General features: G+C 33.7%; 1 protein-coding gene across 1 annotated transcript in view; it reads left to right on the forward strand.

Moving 5' to 3' along the window:
- Positions 1-20,098, forward strand: part of LOC134576866 (uncharacterized) — an 83,415-nt gene extending 63,317 nt beyond the window's left edge. The window contains exons 103-130 of the mRNA XM_063435556.1: positions 548-583; positions 1,718-1,823; positions 2,289-2,332; positions 2,422-2,527; positions 3,409-3,498; positions 3,887-3,906; positions 4,601-4,624; positions 5,028-5,136; positions 6,289-6,390; positions 7,755-7,783; positions 8,384-8,486; positions 8,777-8,796; positions 9,474-9,590; positions 10,046-10,151; positions 10,711-10,751; positions 10,837-10,942; positions 11,152-11,247; positions 12,589-12,620; positions 13,187-13,307; positions 13,797-13,813; positions 14,158-14,208; positions 14,859-14,967; positions 15,494-15,516; positions 16,075-16,095; positions 16,213-16,318; positions 17,089-17,181; positions 17,909-17,979; positions 18,658-20,098. Coding sequence (XP_063291626.1) covers positions 548-583; positions 1,718-1,823; positions 2,289-2,332; positions 2,422-2,527; positions 3,409-3,498; positions 3,887-3,906; positions 4,601-4,624; positions 5,028-5,136; positions 6,289-6,390; positions 7,755-7,783; positions 8,384-8,486; positions 8,777-8,796; positions 9,474-9,590; positions 10,046-10,151; positions 10,711-10,751; positions 10,837-10,942; positions 11,152-11,247; positions 12,589-12,620; positions 13,187-13,307; positions 13,797-13,813; positions 14,158-14,208; positions 14,859-14,967; positions 15,494-15,516; positions 16,075-16,095; positions 16,213-16,318; positions 17,089-17,181; positions 17,909-17,979; positions 18,658-18,951 — 2,193 coding nt within the window. The 3' untranslated portion in view covers positions 18,952-20,098. The remainder of the gene's footprint in view (positions 1-547; positions 584-1,717; positions 1,824-2,288; positions 2,333-2,421; positions 2,528-3,408; positions 3,499-3,886; positions 3,907-4,600; positions 4,625-5,027; positions 5,137-6,288; positions 6,391-7,754; positions 7,784-8,383; positions 8,487-8,776; positions 8,797-9,473; positions 9,591-10,045; positions 10,152-10,710; positions 10,752-10,836; positions 10,943-11,151; positions 11,248-12,588; positions 12,621-13,186; positions 13,308-13,796; positions 13,814-14,157; positions 14,209-14,858; positions 14,968-15,493; positions 15,517-16,074; positions 16,096-16,212; positions 16,319-17,088; positions 17,182-17,908; positions 17,980-18,657) is intronic.
- The last annotated feature ends 2,740 nt before the right edge of the window (positions 20,099-22,838 follow it).

Consider the following 22,838-nt stretch of genomic DNA (forward strand, 5'->3'; position numbering starts at 1 on the left):
TCAGATAAAAGATGAAAGCTGTATTAAATATTAACTCCTACAAAGCAGACTATTCCAACTTCCAGAGAGGCTGAAATCAAATCTCCTCCATTATATACCAATAAAACAAATAAATAGCCATATCTCAGAATAGGGGACATAAAAAAAACTAAATAAATACAAAGAAAAAATACCTTTATTTTCCATTATAAATTGTGTAGGGCTTTAGACATCAGGAAAGACAGGAAAGAAGAGAAAGATAGTCTGACGCATTTCGCTAATATGATCATGTCATCAAAGACTGTGCATCAATCAGTGTATACTCCATTTGAGTATTTCCTGGGAGCAGTGTTATGAATAGTTTGGGGATTAAAATAAACAAAAAAAAAAGAGTTAGTAAAGAGGTGGACTGTAAGTTATTTTCCTATATACTCTTTATATATGAATTCTGTTATATTGTTTGATTGTATTGAAAAATGTCATTTCTTTATATGCATCCATCTCCTGTTAAGCGATGTAGGTCATATTTCATTCTACAGCTAGTATTGTGTATTCATGTATTTTACAGACTCCTCAAATTGTCATCACCACTCCAACCCCAGAGGTAAGATAATAACCATTACTCATCGAATAAATCCCTTTTTGTTTGTCTGAGGTGACCTCTGTTTTTGTGAGGTAGTGGTACTCCGTGTCTGAGAGCCTAATTACTGAATAACATATGAGAAGCTTTGATGCTCAATGAGCAAATGAGCATATAGTTTCCATAAAGCATGCAAAAAGTAAAGCACCTGGCACTCCCAGTAAATTGTACTGAAAAACAGGTGTTATGTATTAAACATCATCTAATGTATTATTTTTGTATGCAAATGCCTCAAGGGGTTAAATCATTTTAAAACTATTTAACCACCAAAGTGAGCCTCCAGCGCCAATATCAACTCCACCCCCGTGTGCTGTTGGGCAGGGGTGCTGCTGATTGGCAGACAGCAGTCAGTTGACGCTCTCAGCCAGCCAGTGGCTTACCTCTCTGGCTGCACTCTGTGCTTCATGAAACTGAGATTTCAGTAAAGTAAATGTGTTATTCCATGTCACTGCTAGCATTACATTAACATATAACTTGATATGATGCTATAGTGCTTGTAAATACCTTTATTTCAGAAATATCCGATTTAACTGTCTATAGTGTATGTGGGCATTATGCTTAAATGCAGACATAGCTGAATGTAGGTAGCACCTCTAGTGGCCATCTGAGTAACTGCTCCTAGAGGTATTACTTTGCAGCTAAGTAAATGTTTACCAGGCAGCAATGTAACGTTTACATTAAAAAGCTTGCAGGGACAGTTAAAAGCCACCAAAACCACTACATTAAGCTGTAATGGATCTGATGACTATAGTGCCCCTTTAATTTTGTCTGACAAGCAATCTGTACACAAATTAAAATTGTATTATATGTTCATGTGCTAGCTATGCATCCCTTATTTCAAATAAAAGTTTTACTAATATTTCTCAAACAAAAAGTGTTTGGTAGTGAAGGAGTTAAGATGAACTGATTTGAGTGTCCCTTGGATTACTTGTGATGTCCTGATTCTTGCAGGCGAACAGAATGTATTAAGTGTTTTGACTCATTTAATTTAATTTATTTTATTTGTTTTGTAAAAGCTTTACTGTGAATTACTCTATATGAAATTATAGTAGCTAGCTAATATTGTTTAAACACATTTTTGTGTTTTCTTCCTGTCAGCCTTGCCGCGATGTTGTGTGCCCACCACCAACCACCTGTAATCTTGGAGATACCACCTTGGTAAAGATCGATCCAGCCAATCCTTGCTGTAACATAAATGAATGCAGTGAGTATCTTGTAAAGGATAGCAATCTAACTTATAAAAAAGATAATGACATCTTTATTGATATGTCACTAGATTTTTTTTCTGGTTATCTGGACATACGAATTAACTGGAATAATAAAATTGGAGCTATATTTGTCGATCTATTTTACATTTCACTGTACCCTATAGAATAAAAAAAAAACAAATATATAAATTTCACAGGGATCCGCAAATAATTCCTATAGAAAATCCAAACTGGTCTTGTCCTGTCAATTATTTTTGCAACTGAGGGGTCCACAGAGATGTGATTTCAACATTATTTTTAAGAAAAATATGTTAGGGTGCACTTCAAATTTAACAATTTAATTTAAAAAAAAATAAGGGAAGACAAATATAGAACATATATACATGGAACAATTACTTGAATAAATTCATATAAAATAAATACATAAAGAATGTATAAACTGAGTGTGATTTTGTTTTCAGTTGTCGTTCCTGGAACTACAACACCTCACTCAACAACAACACTGGTAAGCACTGTTAATAGTTTATTAATAATATGAGATAGCACAAAACATGCTGTAAAGTAAATACATTAATTATATATGTTTTTCTGCAGGATCAATGTAGAGATGTTACGTGCACACTGCCCGAGTGTTCACGAGACAATTCTTACCCATTGTCTCTTGGACATATTGAACCCTGCTGTGAATCATACACTTGCGGTAAGATCATCTAAATTCCTAGCAGTTTTATACATTGGACACAAGGTCAAGCATTTAAACTGGAAGAAAGGAGATTTAGTCTAAGGCAAGTGAAAGGAATTTTGCAGTAAAAACAAAAAGATATGAAGATATAAAGATATGGAACGAAAGAGGTGCCTGAAGAGGTGATTTTATCAGAGTTTGTACAGATGTTTAAATAGAAATTGGATAAATACTTCCAAAAACATAATATTCAGGGATATGATTCTGATTAAAGGAGATATCTGCCTGATATTTTGGGGCCAAGAAGGATTTTTTTCCTAGTTTGTTAAAAAAAATTGGAAGCACTGTGTTTTTGCCTTCTTTTGCAACAAGAGCAAACACAGATGTGAGAAAAGAAGAACTTAATGGATGCATGTCTATTTTCAGCTATATAATTATGCAACTATAGCACAGATTACTAGGATACATCATTTTAGAATGAATTCCCTATTCCCTACCTTCCAATACTGGGAGATGTGAATGAGGGCTGAGTGAGAGGGCACCAAGGAGGGGGCATCAGCGTGGCATACATCCACATCCGGCTCAAGGCTGATTGTTTAGAACACCTAATCTGAACTGAGGAACGTTATGCTTTATTGATATTTGGAGGCTCAGTAATTGGGTTTCCATCCTTGTGATTCTGTCTAGATTTTACAAATCAGTGTTGTACTGATCCAAATTAAGGCCTATCTAAAATTCAGGGCTATTCCATCTTATCTGGATGTTTTTGGAGGTATATTTTTTTTCTGTGACTAGCTGTATATTTTTTTCTATATGAAAGTGACAAATACTAGGAAATTAAATAATTGTCATCTAGAAAAGGGAAACATTTTAATTGTATGTATTTAATTTTCTCGTAGTATGCAAACCATGTGGCCCACCTCCATCCTGTGATGGATACGAAACGATTTTTAATTCTGAAACTCAATGCTGTCCAACATACATTTGTCGTAAGTATCCATTTAAATTAACATACTGCTTTTAAACATTTTATATATATTTATATAGAGAGAGAGATAGAGAGGGAATAAGATTGTGGTAAGGACAAACATGATACAACTCCCCATAGTGCAAGTACAAAAAGTTAATGTTATGCATCAACTGCATATCGCAAGTTAAATTACAAATGCTCTTTCTTAGGCATAAAACGTGAGAAATTATGTTTCCACAATTATCTCAGATTTCCCAGCTTGACATGCAAAGAAGCAAAGACAGTCATTGTATCAATATGTAAAGAATGCATAGAAGAATTTGGGGAATAATTCATATTTCTGGATTTGTTTAGGTCAATATGTTATTTCAATGCATTATTTATACTTTCTTATTTTCATATTTCAGCTATTATTCCAACTACCACAGTAAGTTATATGACATAAAATGCAGCTCTCAATAATATATGTTCTTCTGTTGTGAATATAATCATCAACCTTTTTTCTTTTTATTGTTGATAACTACTGAAGTAATTTGAGGTAATCAGCAGTACTATAAATGGTCTGTCAATAAAATGACTCAAGGAATACCTTCAGTACAGCCATGATACTCTGTGGAACAGTGAATATGTTTTTTGTTCTTGCTTAGGGACACAATTCAGTACATAATAAATCAATACCATATTGGTCTAAATTATATAAAAAAAGTTTACATTTAGTTAATACAAATTATGTATTCCCTAAGTAATTAATATTAATTTACTAAAATAAAATAAATGATTTCCTAATAGTTTATTGTTAAGAAATTTTAGATTTTTTTTTAGCAGATAAGAAAATATGTCAAGTCGGTAGGGGTGGCAAGGGGTAGGACTTACATAGACACTCTTTGTGGAATACGCGCAATTACCTAAACATAGCAAAAGAAAATATTTAATAATACAAAAACAAGGTGTCCAGTGATAACGATGAAAAGTAACTAACTTATTGTATGGTATAATTTATTGCGTTCACATTCTGTTTACATACTTTTATGAGAAAATGAAACAAAACATCTCCAGATAAGGTGGTGTAAAAATATATATTTGTAAAAGTCATTCTAATATTCTCTTTTTTTTTTCATTAGCCAATACCCCCTACAACTACTGAGGTAAGAAATGCTGATGATAGAACTCACAAAGACAGTCACTTTTTAAAAATTTTATTCAGATTTTTTTTTGTTTTGACGGTAATTCCCTGTAATCTTGTGTCAAGTCAGCAAAATGATTAAGGGCAGTTAGACTGCCCAAAATGGGATGCTGTGATTCTCTGCAACTGGAGCCTGTTTTCTATAGACCATTGGTTACATTGCACAGTATGTGTTCTACTTTTAGAATGTTGTAAAGAAGTAGTTAATGATAATGGGTATTATGTATAAAAGCTATTTGTATTGAATAGTTCTGCTAATAAAGCAATCACTTTAGTAATGTACGATTCCTGCTAATTACTCAATTTTACAACTTTGTCATACAAATGTTCTTTCCAATGATACAATTTATTTATTTAAATTCTAGAATCCATGTCTGAATATTGTGTGTGAACCTCCAGCACAGTGCAGCAAGAAAGGCGAAACACTAGTGGACGTATCCTGGGGAAATACCTGCTGTCGCAATATAGTGTGCCGTAAGTTCTTATGAAAAAAGCTAGAGACCCAGAAATAAATATAGTATTGTTAATGTAGGGGCTAATGGAGCAGCAGCTCCATGCCCATGCTTTGAAGTATGCCCAATGTTGATAACAGGACCAGCACTCACTAGCTAAAAGAAGGATTTTAAAACTATTGTGCCACACAGACTAGGGTGACTACAAAATCCCAGCAGTAAATCAAAATGCCAGAAAATGTCAGGGCACACAAAGATCAAACTACAGACTTTAATGGAAATTAACAGGCAATGTTTTGTCTCAAGCAGGAGCCTTTCTCAAGTGGTTATTTTGAAGTACACCCATAGTAACAACAAAATGAATGTGTTTTTTTTTTGTTATTTCTCGTGAAATAGGCTACTCATACAGTGGTGCGCTGCTCATTATGTATCCAATTGCCTTTTCATTTAGTAATAGTCTCGGAGGGCTCAGCCTGTTTTGTGCAGAGGCTGGTTTACATAGGTTAGATATGTGACTTTGTAATCCTATAAGAGGGAGAATACAGACATCATTGGACCAACAGTAGCTTAGTTATATGTCACACATACAATCCATGGCAATTATGACAATGAAAATAGAAATTTAATCTCACTTATTAGGACCATCATATTTTTCAGTTTCATGCCAATGAAGCCCTAAATACGGAACTGATAATATTAATTTCTTTTCTTTTAAATAATTAATGTATGATTCTCTTTGGGCTTCAAGATGTATGTTTAATCCAAAGTAAAAGGGATGATGAATTTGATCTTTGTTATAGCAGGTTCTAAATAACTATACAAATTAAATATTCAGTCCAGAATTTTAACACTATTAGGCTATTTAACTCAATTTCTAGTTAAGTCTTCTAAAGCTTATTTTCAAACTGAACCTCTTTATTCATCCAGTTAGGTCAGTCAGAGTTCGAAAAGGGCAACCAACAGTCTCACCAACAGTCCAGGACATTTCCAAGTTGTGTTGCTAAAGAGATACTAAAAAAACCTGGACCATTAGCCTGTCTTAGTGACAGGTTGGGCAACATTGGCCTTGGGCACATCTACACTGTGCTTTAATTAACTGCATCATTACCTCCACACAAAGAATACACACCAATACGTCATTAGTTGTAAACAATCTGGCTATTTTTTTGTGCAGAATGCCCCACGGTGTGTCCTGATGCTCCAGTATGTGAAAATGACAAACCAGCAATCAAGTATTTTAATCCTGAAATACAATGTTGTCCAGAATACGAATGCCGTAAGTACACAAAACACAGAAAAAGGAAACGAAAAATAAAATCTAAATATTCTACAATGCTGCAAAGAGTTTTCCTAACTCAAGACTCTATAGGATGAGTGAAACACAATATTCTGTAAGAGGATATGTTATAGGCAGAATCAGCAAAGTGATTAATGTACAGTATAGCGTGAATTAGTCATGTTAATGCTGTATAAGAATAGAAAATGAAAGTATAAACTTCTCTCTACTGAGTTCACAGCAGTGATGTCCGGTGCCGTTTTAAGACAGTGTGGCGCTAGGCTCCTCCCTATACAGTACAGAGATACTCATTTAATACAGAGGGCTGAGTATAATACAGAAATGCTCATACAAAATGACAAGCTGGGGACAACATAAATATATATATTAAAATTAACAGAGCTGGGCACAATGCAAAGATACCTGCACAATATACATAGCTGGACAGACTACAAAGATATCCATAAAACAGATAGAGCTGAGTAAATAAACGGTTCAATGTATGTTATCATTTCGCTTACAAAATAAAAAAAATAAAAAATATAGAGAAATAACACACAGAGTTAGGCACAATAAAGAGATACTAATAACTATCCCACACATCCAGGATCACCGTGATGGATTATACAGAGCTTCAATACATAGATATCCACATAGTACATGATCCAGCTCTCTCTCTCTGTCTATCTTCCTAGCTCACTTACATTTCCCTTTCATGATCTCATCTCCAGTAGTGCTCCTGCTATGATCATTTTAGTTTTCTAGTAAATATTGCTGCTGTTATGAAACATGTCAACTACTCCATTAGTGCTCAGTATACAGTGCATGCATGGTTAAAGCATCAAGATACTGTAAGACTCCAATCATGTCAGCAACTCACTCATAGCTCTCAGCACACTGTTTACACAGGGTTTAAGCAGCAGAATACTGAAATACTCTTTATTACCTTTGCAACTGGCAATACAATTAATCTGCAGTGGTAATATAGAGTCAAGAAGTAGCTGACATGATTAACAGAAGCAACAACCATTATATATTAAAACAGCCTACCCCTAGGCTTTCCTGGCTTTCTATATATTAATTGTAATTTGAGTAAATTCCCTTGCTTAATCAGCCATCAGACAGTCACTGGGGCTTTAGGGGGAGGGAAAAAGATATACACTTACATCTGACCGGGCCATGAGCTGCTGCTGAACTCTATTGAATGGTGGTGTTATTACTGCACAACGCTGCAGAAAATATTGGCGCTTTATGAACAATAATAAAAATAATCTTGTTCTTACAATCTAAATATATAAGTGTAGATTTGTGTATCTGGTCTTTGAAATGTAGAAGAACTAAACAATATATTCTTTTTTTGATAGAAATCGAAGTAACTACTCCAACTCCACTGGTAGGTTTCTATAATCAACATAAATGTATGGACCATAGAAATACTAACAATGTCCTATTGAAAACATGTTTTTTTGGGGCAAATTACTGTTCAGAAACTGAGACAGCCATCCATGGGCTATGTTCAAGATGACGTAGATCCATTCCATACAGCTACCTGGTAGAATAAATACAGGATTATTCACTAAACTGAGAATTCAAAATGAATTTCAAATTTAAGGCACAATTAGTGGTACTGGAATCATAGCTGAATTAGAGCTGAATTCTGGTTCAGCTGTTTTGACCTTAGATTTAGTAAATAACCCTGATAGAGGACATTTTATGGAAAACAAATTCGAGCAATATGTATAGTTGAACATGCTAAATACAAAAAAAATTGTATTCCATTGGTTACAAGCATAGTTATTGATTAAATTATCTTCATACAATTGTAATTGGAAAAAAAATGAAAAGCTTATTTGCAAGGAATGCAATTGTGTACAAGGTATATCTAATTCCGACTTGTCATTTTCTGAAGTAGCTGCAAAGTTAGCACTTTATATCATATGCATTTATTTTGTATCTCTATATTACCTTATTGCCTTACATTTTTGTATTTTAGTTACCCTGTAGAGACGTTGTGTGCCCAACTAAAACATGTGACGAAAACCACATTCTGGTGGCAGTAAAGGGAGATGACCTTTGTTGCTTCGACTATATATGCGGTAAGTGCAATTAAAAAAATGAATGAATTAAAGTTATATACAGTGCTGCGGAATGTCAAGGCACTTACTATAATAAAGTATAATAATAATAGTTGTAAAAAGCAAGATGATAAATGAGGTTGACGGGTTAGCACAATGTGTTTCAATTTAAACACATATAGGAACTTATCAATTCATGACTGATACTTCTTGGGTGCAGCATTTCACTCAGTTATTCTGTGTATGTAGCTTAGGTATAAAGGAACAATTATGCTTTTGGAAATTTAAAAATGTTTATTTTTGTTTTTCAGAACCAATTATTCACTCTACAGTAAGTACAATGTTGCTTTCAATTTTGTTTAGTGATGTATCAGTGCCACCTTTCTGCCTTTTTCAGAATTTTTCTGTTTTACCATTCTAATTTTAATTTCAGTTTACATTTTATTTCAATGATTTTGTCAATGTTGTGCTTTTTAGACTGTCATTACATGAATGTAAGATTGTGTAAAAAGATCATCTATGTTCTAGAATTGATATATCAATGGAGTTTTCCCAATGGCAATACCATGAGGAATTTGGGAGTTTGAAAATTAATAAAAAGGTGTTAAGTTGGGGAAAAATCCAATTGTGAATGAATTACTTACATCATTATCATTATTATATATTTAATCGGTTTCCATTTTTTTCATGGAATTCTTTTAGCTTACCTCAATATTTTCCTTTTAGTTTTTTAAATGTTATAGTTTGTGTTTTTTTTAGATTGATTTCATCCCATATTTGGCATAAATGCTGTTTAGAAATTGTAGACTAAGGTTGATGGATCAATGAAAATTGAGTATTTAGTTGGAGCAGTCTTATAAGAAATTTAGAATTTAGAGAAGTTGGAGAAAAGCTTATAATAAGTTAACTATTTGCATATATATTTATTTAAATTTATCATAGTTATAGTTTATTTAATTTATATTTATTTTATCTTTTTGTTATATTGTTGGATTGCTTTAATATTGTATTTCTCTATGCGTCCATCTCAAGTTTTACTTTGTAGATTATATGAATTCTACAATTAGTGTTGTGTGTTTGTTTATTTTACAGCCTCCTCCCGAGAGCACTACACCTTTCATTGAGGTACATGGATGTCACATTTATAACTGTGAAATTATTTCCGTTTTTGTTTATTTGTTTGGTGCTTAAATAATAAATGAAAACTGGCATCACCATCAAGTATGTAGAGAATAAAATATAAAGTTCCTGGTAGTCCCAATTAATTAAAAAAAAGTGAAATGTTAAAATTAAAGGTTCCTTGATGTTTTACCTTCATAGAGACATATCAGAGATACATTCTAATTCTAAAGAACTTATTTTAAACTCAAGATTCAACAGATTGAAAATGATGACACATAATTTAATTTACTTTATATTTTAAATATTTACAATGGGATAGATTTCTATGTGCCTTTGAATTTCTCTTTTCCATAGCAGAAAATAAATGCAACATTTTAAGTGGTTCACAATGATTTATTTTGTTTACATAGTGACTTCACGTTTATGTTTCATGTTTAAATTGTTTCTTTTCCTTCCAGCCTTGTCACGATGTTGTGTGTAACACAAAACATAACTGCAATCCTGAAGATGCCATCCTAATTAGATCTGATCCAGAAAATCCATGCTGTTCTATATATGAGTGCAGTGAGTATAGAGAAATTAGTGTGTGATGGATAACAATATAACTAAAAAAATAGTAATTTATATATATATAACATACTTTTTTTATTTTAAGGAACCTGACAGTAACAAATCAGTTGAATTAGTACAGTTTAATATGTAATATTCATCTAGGTAAAAAATAAAGTAAAAAAAATCTTAAATATAAAAAAAGCATAACAATATTAAATTAAAAGCATTTTCAAACTGCTCGTGGCTAATCCAGTCTGGCTTTGACCTGACCTAACTAGTAGAATTAAACAAATATAATAAATATTTCTTTAGGCAAAAAATATGTTGGATGCGTTAAACAAAATACTATTTTAAACATGAGCTATAAATGAAAATACAATAATTATTATTATTTTATTCAGTAACAATGTATACATTTTAAAACACTTATACATTGTATTACGTACATTAAAAGTTTTCTAGAATTAATACATAAATACATAAGAAATAAACATACTTATTAAATACTGAAATTATTTTTTTAAAATTAAATGAAGTGTGTAACATAGTATGTTTTTATTTTCTCTTGTAGTTCCTCCAACAACAACCACTGTGCCTCCAACAACTACAGAAGTAAGCATGGTTATTAAAGTTAGCTGTTTTTTGGCACATAAATTACCTTAAAACATATACATCAATGATATACTTCTTTTTGCAGGATCATTGTAGAGATGTTACATGCTCAGTGCCTACATGTTCACGAGATGGCTCTTATGCACAACCCACTGGAGGCTTTTATGCCTGCTGTCCAGAATACACTTGTGGTAAGATTATCTACACTTTTGGAAGGATTATGGTAAAGATTAGTTGGATCTATCAATACTTCAAAATGTATGCTCTTCTCTCTCTGACTTGCCTCAACTTCACCTCTATATGAAAGTGACATTTACATGGACATTAAAATGTTTGTAGTTAGAGATAGTAAATATTTTGAAGGTGAACATTATATCTTAACGTGCTATTTTCTTTGCAGTATGCAGGCCATGTGCATCAATTCCATTCTGTAATGGAGACAAGGCTATAATGAGTTTCGATCCATTTAACGAATGTTGCCCAACATACGAATGTCGTAAGTATTCTGGTTGCTAATGAATCTACTGGATTCCGATAAATAAATTAATGTTAAAACAATGTATCACTATTTCACCAAGGCATTAGTTGATATCTCTGTAGGGTTCAGATAATTTGTGGACATTTGTTTTACTATTTTTTAAGTTTATGTTTGTAAATGTAGTAACTGTGGGTAATTTGCTATCAATATAAATGAACCCCTTAAGGACCAATGATTGCCTACTTAGTCACAATAATCTGTTCTTTAAAGATCATATCCAAAATTGGAATGGCCCACTCAAGAAGCAAATTTATATTCTAAAAGATCTTTAGAGACCATGTTGGGCTAACTCAAATTATCTTGAATTTGGTACGTTTTGGTGCGTTGCTTAAAGGAAACTTAAAGAAAAGAAAAGCGTGATGGCAGCAAATGTGAAAACCTTAATTGAAAATTTACGATTTTAAGGAGGATTCAGTTCTAGTGGCCATTTCACTTTTGTCATGTTGTTGACAAGATATAAACATGGCTGGTTTTTTTTTAAATCAGAAATGACAATGTTTTACAGGGGAAGCATCTATGCACCAAAACCCCCATATAATATAGTGGTTTTGGTGCTTAAAGTGTCCCTTTAATTGATTTTAATTTACATACATGTTCTCCAGCCATCTGCCAGCACATGGTTTTAGGGGAGAGGAAATCATAGGTCCATTCAGATGCTGTCTTTCTGGTTAACATTGATCCTAAAGACACATATTAAATGTTTAAATATTAATTATTTCTTGTTATTCAATATGGTTTACTTGATGACAGCTACCTGCAGACTTTACTTTTACATAATATTGCTGCTCGGGTCTGAACACTGGGGATCTCTTACTAGAAATCTCTGACATAGACCACCAGCACTGGTTGGTTTCAGGAGTTGGGTTCAAGCAGGTACTTAGTAAATAGCCATGTTTCTCTCTGTGTAACCTGCTATATTTTTCAAGCTGTACCTGATGATAACTAACCCGTACAGTTTGAGTTACAATGTTTACTTTACAATCGATTGATCTAAAGTGAGTAATCAACCTTGGAGATGTTTCTCCAAATAATCTATTTCCACCAACATATGCATATTGGTTTCAAATTTGATTTAATTCAGTCTTCAGTTACAGTAATACTAGAATAAATTGGATCATTCATATTTGCACACCCTAATACATTATTTTGATGTACCGTATGATTTCTCATATATCAACAAAATAATTTTTAACTTATTTCTAATACCCCACTTGTTTTAAAATTATTCACAAATCTTCAGATGTGTTTGATCTCAAAATTGTGGTTAACATATCTGTGTTTTCTGTTTTATTTCATCAGCTCCACCACCACCACCACCACCAACAACACCAGTAAGTTAATTTAATAACTTTCTCTATCACTGACCATTTAAATCATTAGGTATTGACCTAATCCTCATAAATGCTATATTTTAATTGATTGGTTTAACTTAACAGGCTTTAGTATTCTATGTTTTATTTTATACAGATTTTACTAGTGTCATAAAAACACGATTCTGTAAGTTATAATTGATAACTGTAAGTTTGCATTTATTCACAATAAGTCTACTTCAACATGTATTTCTCTTAGAACCTTAAGCAGTAGTGGGCACTGGCAGTGAAGAACAAAGCTCACATGTCTAGAGTGTAGAGATTGGTGTTTAGAGATATAATGTGTCATAGTTCCTAATGCCAATATGGCAAAACTCACTTGGCTTTGTGACAAATCTAGGCCAAGAATACAACCTAAAATGTTTTTTGTTTTTTCCCCCGTAATTTATGGAACAAATAACACTAGGCAATACATTTTTTATTTTGCGAATTTATCACTCAGATACCTAATAAAACTACTAGAGCTGTAGAATTCGTCATTAAGCTGATATAGTTATCTAAAAGGTTGAATTTATTTCTTCTTGTAGGGTCTCTGCTCAGGTGTTACATGTATTAAGGATGTTACCTGTAAATTCAATGAAATCGAGATCCACGATGTCAACCCCAGTGACCCTTGCTGTCCATTGTATCGCTGTGGTAAGCAGAGAAAATAAACAATTTAGTAGAATAATATAAAGCAACCCTGTATACTTTTATTATACATGTTAGATTATTTGCCAGTACTACACCTTATTTACCGAAACATAATGCCATATCATAATTCTGCCCTGGCAGCTAGAAGATAGCTGCTAAACAAATCTCCAAAATATGTAAAAAGAAACCTCAGGGTTCAGAAACCATTTGCAGTGTTCTAGTGGTATAGTTCCAACGTGATTATAGTTGGGGTTGTGTTTTGAAAAGTAACATTGACTAATCATTTTTGCTTATATGATGGAGATCTTTCTCTAATAAGAATTACAACTTGACTTGAGGCACTGTACTTGTATGGGACAAAACAGCTAAAAAGTAGAGTGTAGGTTGTACTGACATATCTCTCTATATGAATATAATATGTTAAAGTATCTAAGGCTAGCCAGCTGGAAATATTTTAAAACATTTATACTGACATAACTCTTTCTATTTTTTCCATTTTTTTAGAACCACAAACCACGACGGTAAGTAGACAATCTTCAACATTAAATTTGCCTTTTGATTTAATTTGCATTTCCTTTTCTTAATTATGAACCTATTATAACTTTCAACCATTCTTTCAATACTGCTTCCATAAAAATAGAATTTGAGATTGTATGGGAGTTAAGATAAAGAGGCATGCTATGTTAAGTGATAGTTTTGAGCACCTAGCATAAGTCACTTAATGCCCAGATGCAGTTATAGGTAATAGAACACCTGTTTCTTTCTCTTTTGTCTGAATATATATATTTTTTTACAATTTAGTGGCCCATGTTTGCATATGTTACATGTGTAACAACATAATTATTGCACAATAATTGGTAATTTTCTCCATTTATTTTCTCAGCCATCTGTTCCTACCACCACCATTGTGACTTCGGTATGTTTTTTGTTCTGCTTCAAATTATAAAACTATAACTACATTTTTAGAAACTCGAACGATACATATGAATGTTGTAAGATTATATTTGGCAACATGTCAGAAGTATTAGAGAAAACCAAGTTTGTGAGTTAGCTAATCCCTTAAGGACACAACTTTAAAAATAAAAGGGAATTATGATGGAAAATTTAAACATGTGTACTAAAGGGGTAAATATCATTATCCTTAATTTAGTTGAGATAAACATGATATATCTTAGTACATGCTAATATAAAAGGTGTCAGAGAAACTATCTGAAAAACTTAGAATCTTGAGACACTGAATACACGGGCAAAGGAAAGGCTTGGGAGTTGAGGGGTTGTAACCCTAGAGCAGTTATCTCTATGTAATATTCATGTTTAAGTCCATTAAATACAAATCACTTATGAAAAATCTTGCAGGAAGCTAGAATTAGAATATATACACATATCTCAGTATATTTCATTATCTTCAGATACAGATGTCTAATCAGTCATCTAAGATAGTAACTAGCAAAGCATCTAATGAGAATGTATACAAAGTACTTTGAGAATATTCACGTAAGTAGATTATATTTCAAGACTAAGAGGAATCACTCTTGAATACTAAATATTGCTTTCTTCTTTTTGTAGTCAATCTGCAGCAACGTCAAGTGTTACAAAGATGTTCAATGTAGACCCGATGAACCCGTCATTGAGTTACCCAATCCATTTGATCCCTGCTGCCCCAGATACGAATGTGGTAAGTGAAAAAGTCGATCCACATTGATTAATGGGATCATACATTAAGAAACAAGTTGTTGCCTTCATTTGAGCTTCCAAATATCCATGCATTAATGTAAAGTGACAAATCGACCGAAATAATGTTTTCATATTGTAATTTGTACATAGCCTAGTGTACAGCATAACAGAGGACTGTTTTGTGCTAATCATTAATAAGCAGATAATAAGATATTGGTTACTGAAATAATTTCAAAAATAAATTTGGCAAATGAATTTACACACGTTAATGACACTAATCATCAAAATGAAATAAGATCAAGTCAACACTTGGAGCACATTTTCCTTCTTTACATATTTTGTTAAATATTATCAAATTATTGACTTGAGTGAAATAAGACAAAACCATAACAGTATGTCAGTATGTAAATTTCAGCTCAATTAATAACATATTCGTGTGGATTCATGTAGAAGACACTAAACTTGTATTTGAAGACTCATGGTATACTATCATGTCTTAAATCAACACATTCTCCTTTTAATTTTAGGAACTGTCACACCAACTCCTACAGTAAGTCAATATATTGTAAAACAAAATATGTGTTAACATAGTTTTTCTTTGTTTTGATGTGTTTGTGTGTCATCAGACTAACCAGTCATTTTATTCATATTTGACTGTCCTTCCAATGCGATTGTCATTTTCGTTATACACTTCGAGCTTACATGAGCATTTTATTTTTTTCCTGTCATATAGTAGGATATCTTACGCCCCATTTTATATTTTAGTATAGTTTGCGGCATTGTGTATTTTCGAAAGATTCCAGAATTTTCAGTTCAGCTCCTTAAACAAATATTCATTACTATACATACTCAAACTGTATATTAACACACCCTGTTTTTGCCCAATATTCATAGTTCATTAAAAACATATATTTAAACAACTAACAAGATGTATTACTAAAAACTTTCCACTAACTTCCTGTAGACCCTCTTAGAACTGATAAATAGTTTTTGTTTTTTTTAAATAAAGAATGTTTTTTTTTTTTTTTTGCTTGAACGATGTCATCCATCCTTCCTTCTTTTTTTCCATGTCTTTGAATCTTAATTGAATTTCTTTTTTTCCCAACAGGTCATTATCACCACAAGCCAGGTATGATGTGAATTCCACATTATTTTAATCATCGTGAAATTGACACATTCATAAGAAAAACTAATTATATGCATCTCTTATATCATAACACATTGCTCTGTTTAATGCATTTTTTAGGTTGATTGTTCTGCAAGAGTATGTGAAAGGAAAGTCTGTGGGGACAGTCAAAAACTGGTAGAAAGAGTGAACCCATTAGATCCTTGTTGCCCACTTTACACATGTGGTAAGTATCTAATCTAGACCTTATCAAAATATTTATAACCTACAATCCGTTTTAAGCAATCGATTCTTAAAATTAATAATACTAAAATGAGACTTGTTCAAACGATAGCACCTAGTTTTTAACAGCTTAATTTTATGTATCACCTACTTAGTTACAAGGAAGCAAACAATTTAATGCCAAAACCCACCAATACTAGCAAATAAAATGTATGGAACTACCTACTGCTAAGATATCTCACTCACACTCTTTACTTTAGAAGTAAAGTTAACATGTCAATATCTAGTACACTATGTACCATACCCGTAGTGTATGGGCAGGGTATGAGCTGGAGTTTTTAGATTAATTGATGGGACTTTCAGGGCAGTTCTGTGTAATTCTGTTCACTCCACAGCAATTATGCCACTAGTTTTGGGCAACCCAACTCATTTTAGAGACTTAGTTTCCCAATAGATTTCATCACATTCCAGATGATTCACTTCCTTTCTTTTAGACCACTATAGTCCCATTTCTTACCAGGAGGTGGAACTATATAAGCAAAGTGAATTTAGATGGCTACAGATATAAATATGTGGCTTGCAAACAGAGCAAATATTGTCCTTCAGCAAATTTAAATGACCACCAACCAATGTAAGATATATTTCTTAATCTAAAATATCCACCAACTTATTTCTAAAAAGTTTGTTTTTTATATTTTTTTTAGTAAAGTACAGTTGCATTTCTGTGCATTATTAAATCCTTACTAATCGCACACAATTTTCTTTGTTGTATAGAATGTGAGTGCAAGACCGTCCCATCATGCAGCAGTGATGAAAGACTGGTAGCAGTGCATCAGTACAACCAGTGCTGTCCCAAACTGAAATGTGGTATGTATCAGAACAGGTTTACCTGTTCAACTCTCAGAGTCATTGGTTATAGTCCAAGCAATGTCAACTATATTTTTCATTCTTCTGAGGTTAATAAAATAGAACACTTGAGCTGGGAAACAGTCAATTCTATACAAAGGACATGGATGGAAATGAGAGAGAATTTTATAATATTATGTCCTTTTTTGAATGGAACACCATCATTCATTTTATCAGTGAATATCAGGTTCAGTTATTTTAATGGACTGTTCACAAAAGTGCACAAATATGTGATCTATAACTTGCATTTAGAATGTAAAGTAAAGTTCATTTTGTAAAAGGTGACACTCGGTATATATCTATTTATATTTATCATTAGCATTTTTATAGTTCCAATAAATTATGCAGTGCTTTAAAATTACAGAAAGGGGATATTTAACCCCTTAAGGACACACGACATGTGTGACATGTCATGATTCCCTTTTATTCCAGATGTTTGGTCCTTAAGGGGTTAAAGGTAAAGAATGCTCTGCTCAAATAAGCTTACAATCTATAAGAACCCTCACTGATAAGGTGATCTAATCGGGATTCAAATCTGGGTTTCCCGCTTCTCTGCTCGAATCAGCCGATATATCTATTTATTAAATTCTTATAAATGTGTGTGTATATATCATACATTTAAGTTCACAGGTTGTGCTATTAATGCTGGACATGAGATGTTATTTATGTTGTTCTTTTTTATTTAAAGAGAGGAAAAGAGATGAATGTCACCCAGTTCCCACTGAAGTGACCCTTACTTCTGGACAATGTAGTGCTACGGTAAGTAGTCAGGAAATTGTATCAACCAATAACAACAAAGACTTAGGAGGACAACCAATCCATTTGAGTCTTTGAGGGGACAACATGCATTGCCCTTTATCTTCCAAACATTTTAACTTTCCATTGAGCATCAGTGCTTAAAATTTATTATTAATTAGAATTCTTATTTATCCTTGAGAAAATAGCAAAAAAATGCATTTCAGCATAGTTTTAATTTGAGCTAATGTGCAAGTAAGCATATAGAAACTTGTATGTTGCAACTATTTTTTTTTTCATGATGGTTTTTCATAACCATCATTTGTGGATCACTAGTGCAGTACTCTTTCTAAATCTAACTTTACTTACTTTACATTATATCTGTAAATATTCACTTTCACACACTACTAACACCATGGATAGTATTGCACCATTTGTTACCAATTTGTACATAAAAGTGCTTTTAATAGATAACCAATATCATAGTATACAATTGTGTTTTCAAATAAAATTATTGTATAGAAATTTTTATATCTAGGTTTTCTCTGAACAACTTATTGTTTGCTTTATACTTCAAATGTTTTTTTGTTTTTTTTCTTCATTATGACTTTTTCCACCTAATCATTTCTCCAGCTTTTTACTTTTCGGATGACTATTCAAATCCCAAGATTCTAACATTGACCTATTATTGTTTGTGTTTAGGTGGTCCTGTCATCATGCAGTGGATACTGTTACTCTAAGAGTGACTTCGACAGCCTTTGGAACCCGATCTCCAAATGTCGTTGCTGCTCTGCAACAAGTACTCATGCAAAGAACTTTGAGCTTCCCTGTCCAAATGGTTCAAGAGCTCGTCTAACAGTTCTGGAAGCAAAAGAATGTGGTTGCAATAAATGTTCAGATAATGACGAACATCATAGCGGTAGCGGAAGCGGTAGTGGTAGTGGAGAAGAGGGCAGTGGGTTCCTGTTATGGTCAAATTTGGAAGGAAGAAATTAAGTTTATAACATAGAATATAAAAGTGCAATCCATGAATATAGAAAATTGTTAAGTATTTGTTGTTTCATGCTCTCTCTATAACTTTGGAGTGAGGTATTTCCCTAAAGTCTCTATATACATTACTGTGAATTCCATTTTATTTTTTTTTCATTTTAGCACACTGTCATTTTGATATTTTCTAGCACAGTTTCCATCTGATGAGTACATATAATGCCATTTATAAAATATGTTTTCTATTTTTTATAATCTCATAATCTCTAACTAGAACATCAATACCTACATCTCTAAACCCATGAACATCTGAAAAAATGCAATACTTTTGGTTTTTGACCAAACACATTTTTTTTTGAGACGTCACATGACTAACTTCACATCTACAAATCACAAAGCACTACATGAGCCTTGAACAAATATTTTTAGGAAATAAACAATTAAGTTTAGTTTGCAGAAGTCAGGCATCTTCAAATTGTTCTCTTTCGTCCTAAATGTAACTTGATATAGACTATTAGATAAATCTACGGTATTGTCAGACATTGTCATCAAGAACTTCCATATTATAGTTCTCTCAAATAGATCAATGTGCATGGCAAAGAATATGTATAAGCCCCAAACAGTGAAACTACAAAGTATTCATTTTAAGTTCAGTGTGATGTGGAATGCGTTGGCTAAAAAGTGGTAAATGCATATCTGTCAAGCATAGATTTGCCACTCCAATTCTGACATTTCGGATATATCAAATGGCATGTTTTTGTTTTTTATGTTTTAAAAACCGGTACAATGAAGGATTTTTAGCACTTTTTTAATCTAATGTAACTCCATTTGTATTGGATGATGTAAAAAAAGAAATAATACTTTTCTGGCAATTTTATAGATTTTGTGCGTCAGAAACTGAGTTCATGCATAGTGTTTAACACTGTAAATAATTATAAAATAAGATGTATTACATGGTTCTAGAGATGTGGGCTCTGTTAAGATACTTTATTTGTATTGTGTGTTATATGACAGATTATCGCTATAAAATTGTCATGAAAAACAAAAAAAAATTGTTTTGTAAACATTTGTTTATTTTGCCTAAAGTGCATCAAAGTGATTTACTGTCTAGAAACATCTGCTGTAATTTCTTGAATAAATTCTATTCCTTTATAAATGTTGCTTATTTTTCTTTCTTTATTCATTGTATTTTTTTTTATGTTTTGTTTTTAATTAAAATATTAGTATACTTCATTGCAATGCAAACACAAGGGATTTGCTCTGTGGCAAAATACCAAGGGTACATGCAATGGCCCCTCATGCATATATTGACTTAAGTCCTTCCTAAAACCAGCCCCATACCATACCCCATGTCATTCCTAAACCATAATTTGTTCTAAGAACCATATATTGTGACACCAAATCTGTGATTGAATTAACCCACAAGCCATGCTGTATTATCCCTTCAACACACTGCGTTGAAATCCACCAACACATCAACAACCGCACTGTGCTGTACAATTAACATTCAATCCGATGCATTGAAGTGACACTGTCATGAATTTTATAACTGGAACTGTTACTTAATTCCCAGTATTACAGGGAACTCAGAGCTAACAAATGGCTAATAAAATTGTGTCAAATGAGATCAGGGTATTTCAAGACTCCACTTGGGACTCCAGCTCCTGTCAGTCCCCCTTACAATGTCGTTGGCCAAGCATACGCTTTCATTATTTGGTAGCTCATTTAAATACATGCAAAAAGCTAATGAAAGGACTACCCCATTTTGCTTACATATGGTACTTTACCACCGATAATTTCTTATCATTGATTTGTCATTTCAGAACTCATTAGTCTGGTGCTTTTAAGGTTAGGAATGAAGGTTAAATGTTAGAAAACTTAAGGGCTTAAGGGCTAGGAGTTAGGCTGCATCAAAGAAACAGATGCATGCAAGGCAAACAGTACAGGTGATACTCGAAAAATTAGAATATCGTACAAAAGTTCATTTATTTCAGTAATGCAACGTAAAAGGGGAAACTAATATATGAGATAGACGCATTACATGCAAAGCAAGATAGTTCAAGCCCTGATTTGTCAGTATTCTTTATTGTGTCCAAGCACATAAGTCAACGTTTCAGTCCTTATAGCAGGACATTTATATATTAATTTTATTAATTACAATTTGGAGAACCTAACTGCCAATCCAGGTAGAAAGTCCAGATAATTAAAATGTCCAGCCCTACATTTAACCCTGTAACTTTTCCAAACACCATAAAACTTGTACATAAGGGGAACTGTTGTACTCTGGAGAAATTGCTGAACACAAATACTTGTGTTTAAAAACATTAAAACATATCATCACTAAAAGTGCAGTGTTTATGTAAAAAATGCAAAAAAACTAATCTGAATGCTACTTTTGGCCAGCGTTTGTTACTAAATGGCTGCTAAAAAAGACTGGGAATGTCCTATTGTGAATACCCTGTGTTGTCTTCTTTTTTAAATACCATGATGGGGTAATTTCAATTTTTGGGCTTCCATATGGTCTCAAAGACAACATAACCAATACCAACAGAAAATGGGCAAGTCTTATATTTTACCTTGTAACTTTTTGAAAACACAGTGAAGCCTGAACATAGTGGGCTACTATTACACTCGTGAGACATTACTGAATACAAATATGAGTGTTTTAGAGCAGTGAACGTAAAATGCTGATGATATTATCAGTGAAAGAGCAGTTTATTTGTGAAAAAAAATATGAACACTAAGTTTGGGCAGGGTTTGTGACTAAGTGGAGGTGAATTAGAGGTCCTAGGAGAGGTAGAGGCTCATTGAGACGTAATTATGTAAGTGTTAGCTACAGTTGTGCTATATCTTGGCTTCATTGGTGCTAGCCCGCTTTTGTGCGCCTGTTTTGCCCCTGTCTCTCTGCCCTTGTGCCGTATCATGTCCCTAGTGGGCAGGTTCAGCTTCTGGAAGAATGCCACTCGGTTGTCTGCAGAGGATAGGGTGTGTATCTGGTCCCCTCTTGGGACCTGCAATGAGCTGTCTGTCCCCCAGCGGTAGCGGACTGCAGCCTCTTGGAGCTGTTTAGCGGTTGGTGCAAGCAGCCTCCGCACCACCAACGCTTATAAGGGGATGTCTTCATAGATAGCTACTGTGTGACCCTCAAATTAGATGTTGGGTAAGTCTCTGGAGCGTACTAGAATGGCGGTCCGGACTGCCACATCCCCAGTCACGGCTATGATGTCTCTGGGAGCATCGTCTGGGGCAGCTGCAGCTTTCCGGATCCAGAATGCAGAAAGTATTGTCCCTGGTTCTGTGCTGCCTTTGACACCAATCGTGGTAAATAGCCTCTGTATATAGGGCAACAGGTCTTCCCCGCCGATGCGTTCCGCAATGCCTCTGAGGCGGACATTCCTCCTCCTGTGCCTTGCTTCCAATGTCGTTACGGTCCGGTTCAACTTTTGGACCTGTTGTAAGACTTCTTTCATTTGGGCTTGAGTGGTCTGCTGGGTCTGCTCCCTGTCACCTTCTTTGGCATCCAGTGCTTTGCTGGACGGCTCCCATCTCCCTACGGGTTTCTCTGAGGTCGGCCTTCCATACCTCCTTCATTTCCATCAGGAGGTCTCTGATGTCCCTTTTTGTCACTGGTGAGTCCTCTTCTGACTCAGAGTCTCTATATTGGGCTCTCGCTGCTGGTGAGGTAAGGCTCTGCCTGTCATCTTGGGAGCTCACTGAGGCCTCTGGCACCATTTTGGTCTGAACCCGTGGTACAGGCCTTTCAAATGAAAGCCGAATGTCGGCTAATTTAGACGTCTATAGCACGCAGACTTTTTTATTTTTTCACCCTATTTGGTCTCTGGAAGGGGATAGCGTGGTTCTGGACTCAGTTAAGGAGCTGAATCATTCTTTTGGGC

This window comes from Pelobates fuscus, chromosome 11 (assembly GCF_036172605.1).
Source record: "Pelobates fuscus isolate aPelFus1 chromosome 11, aPelFus1.pri, whole genome shotgun sequence".
Classification (NCBI taxonomy): Eukaryota; Metazoa; Chordata; class Amphibia; order Anura; family Pelobatidae; genus Pelobates; species Pelobates fuscus.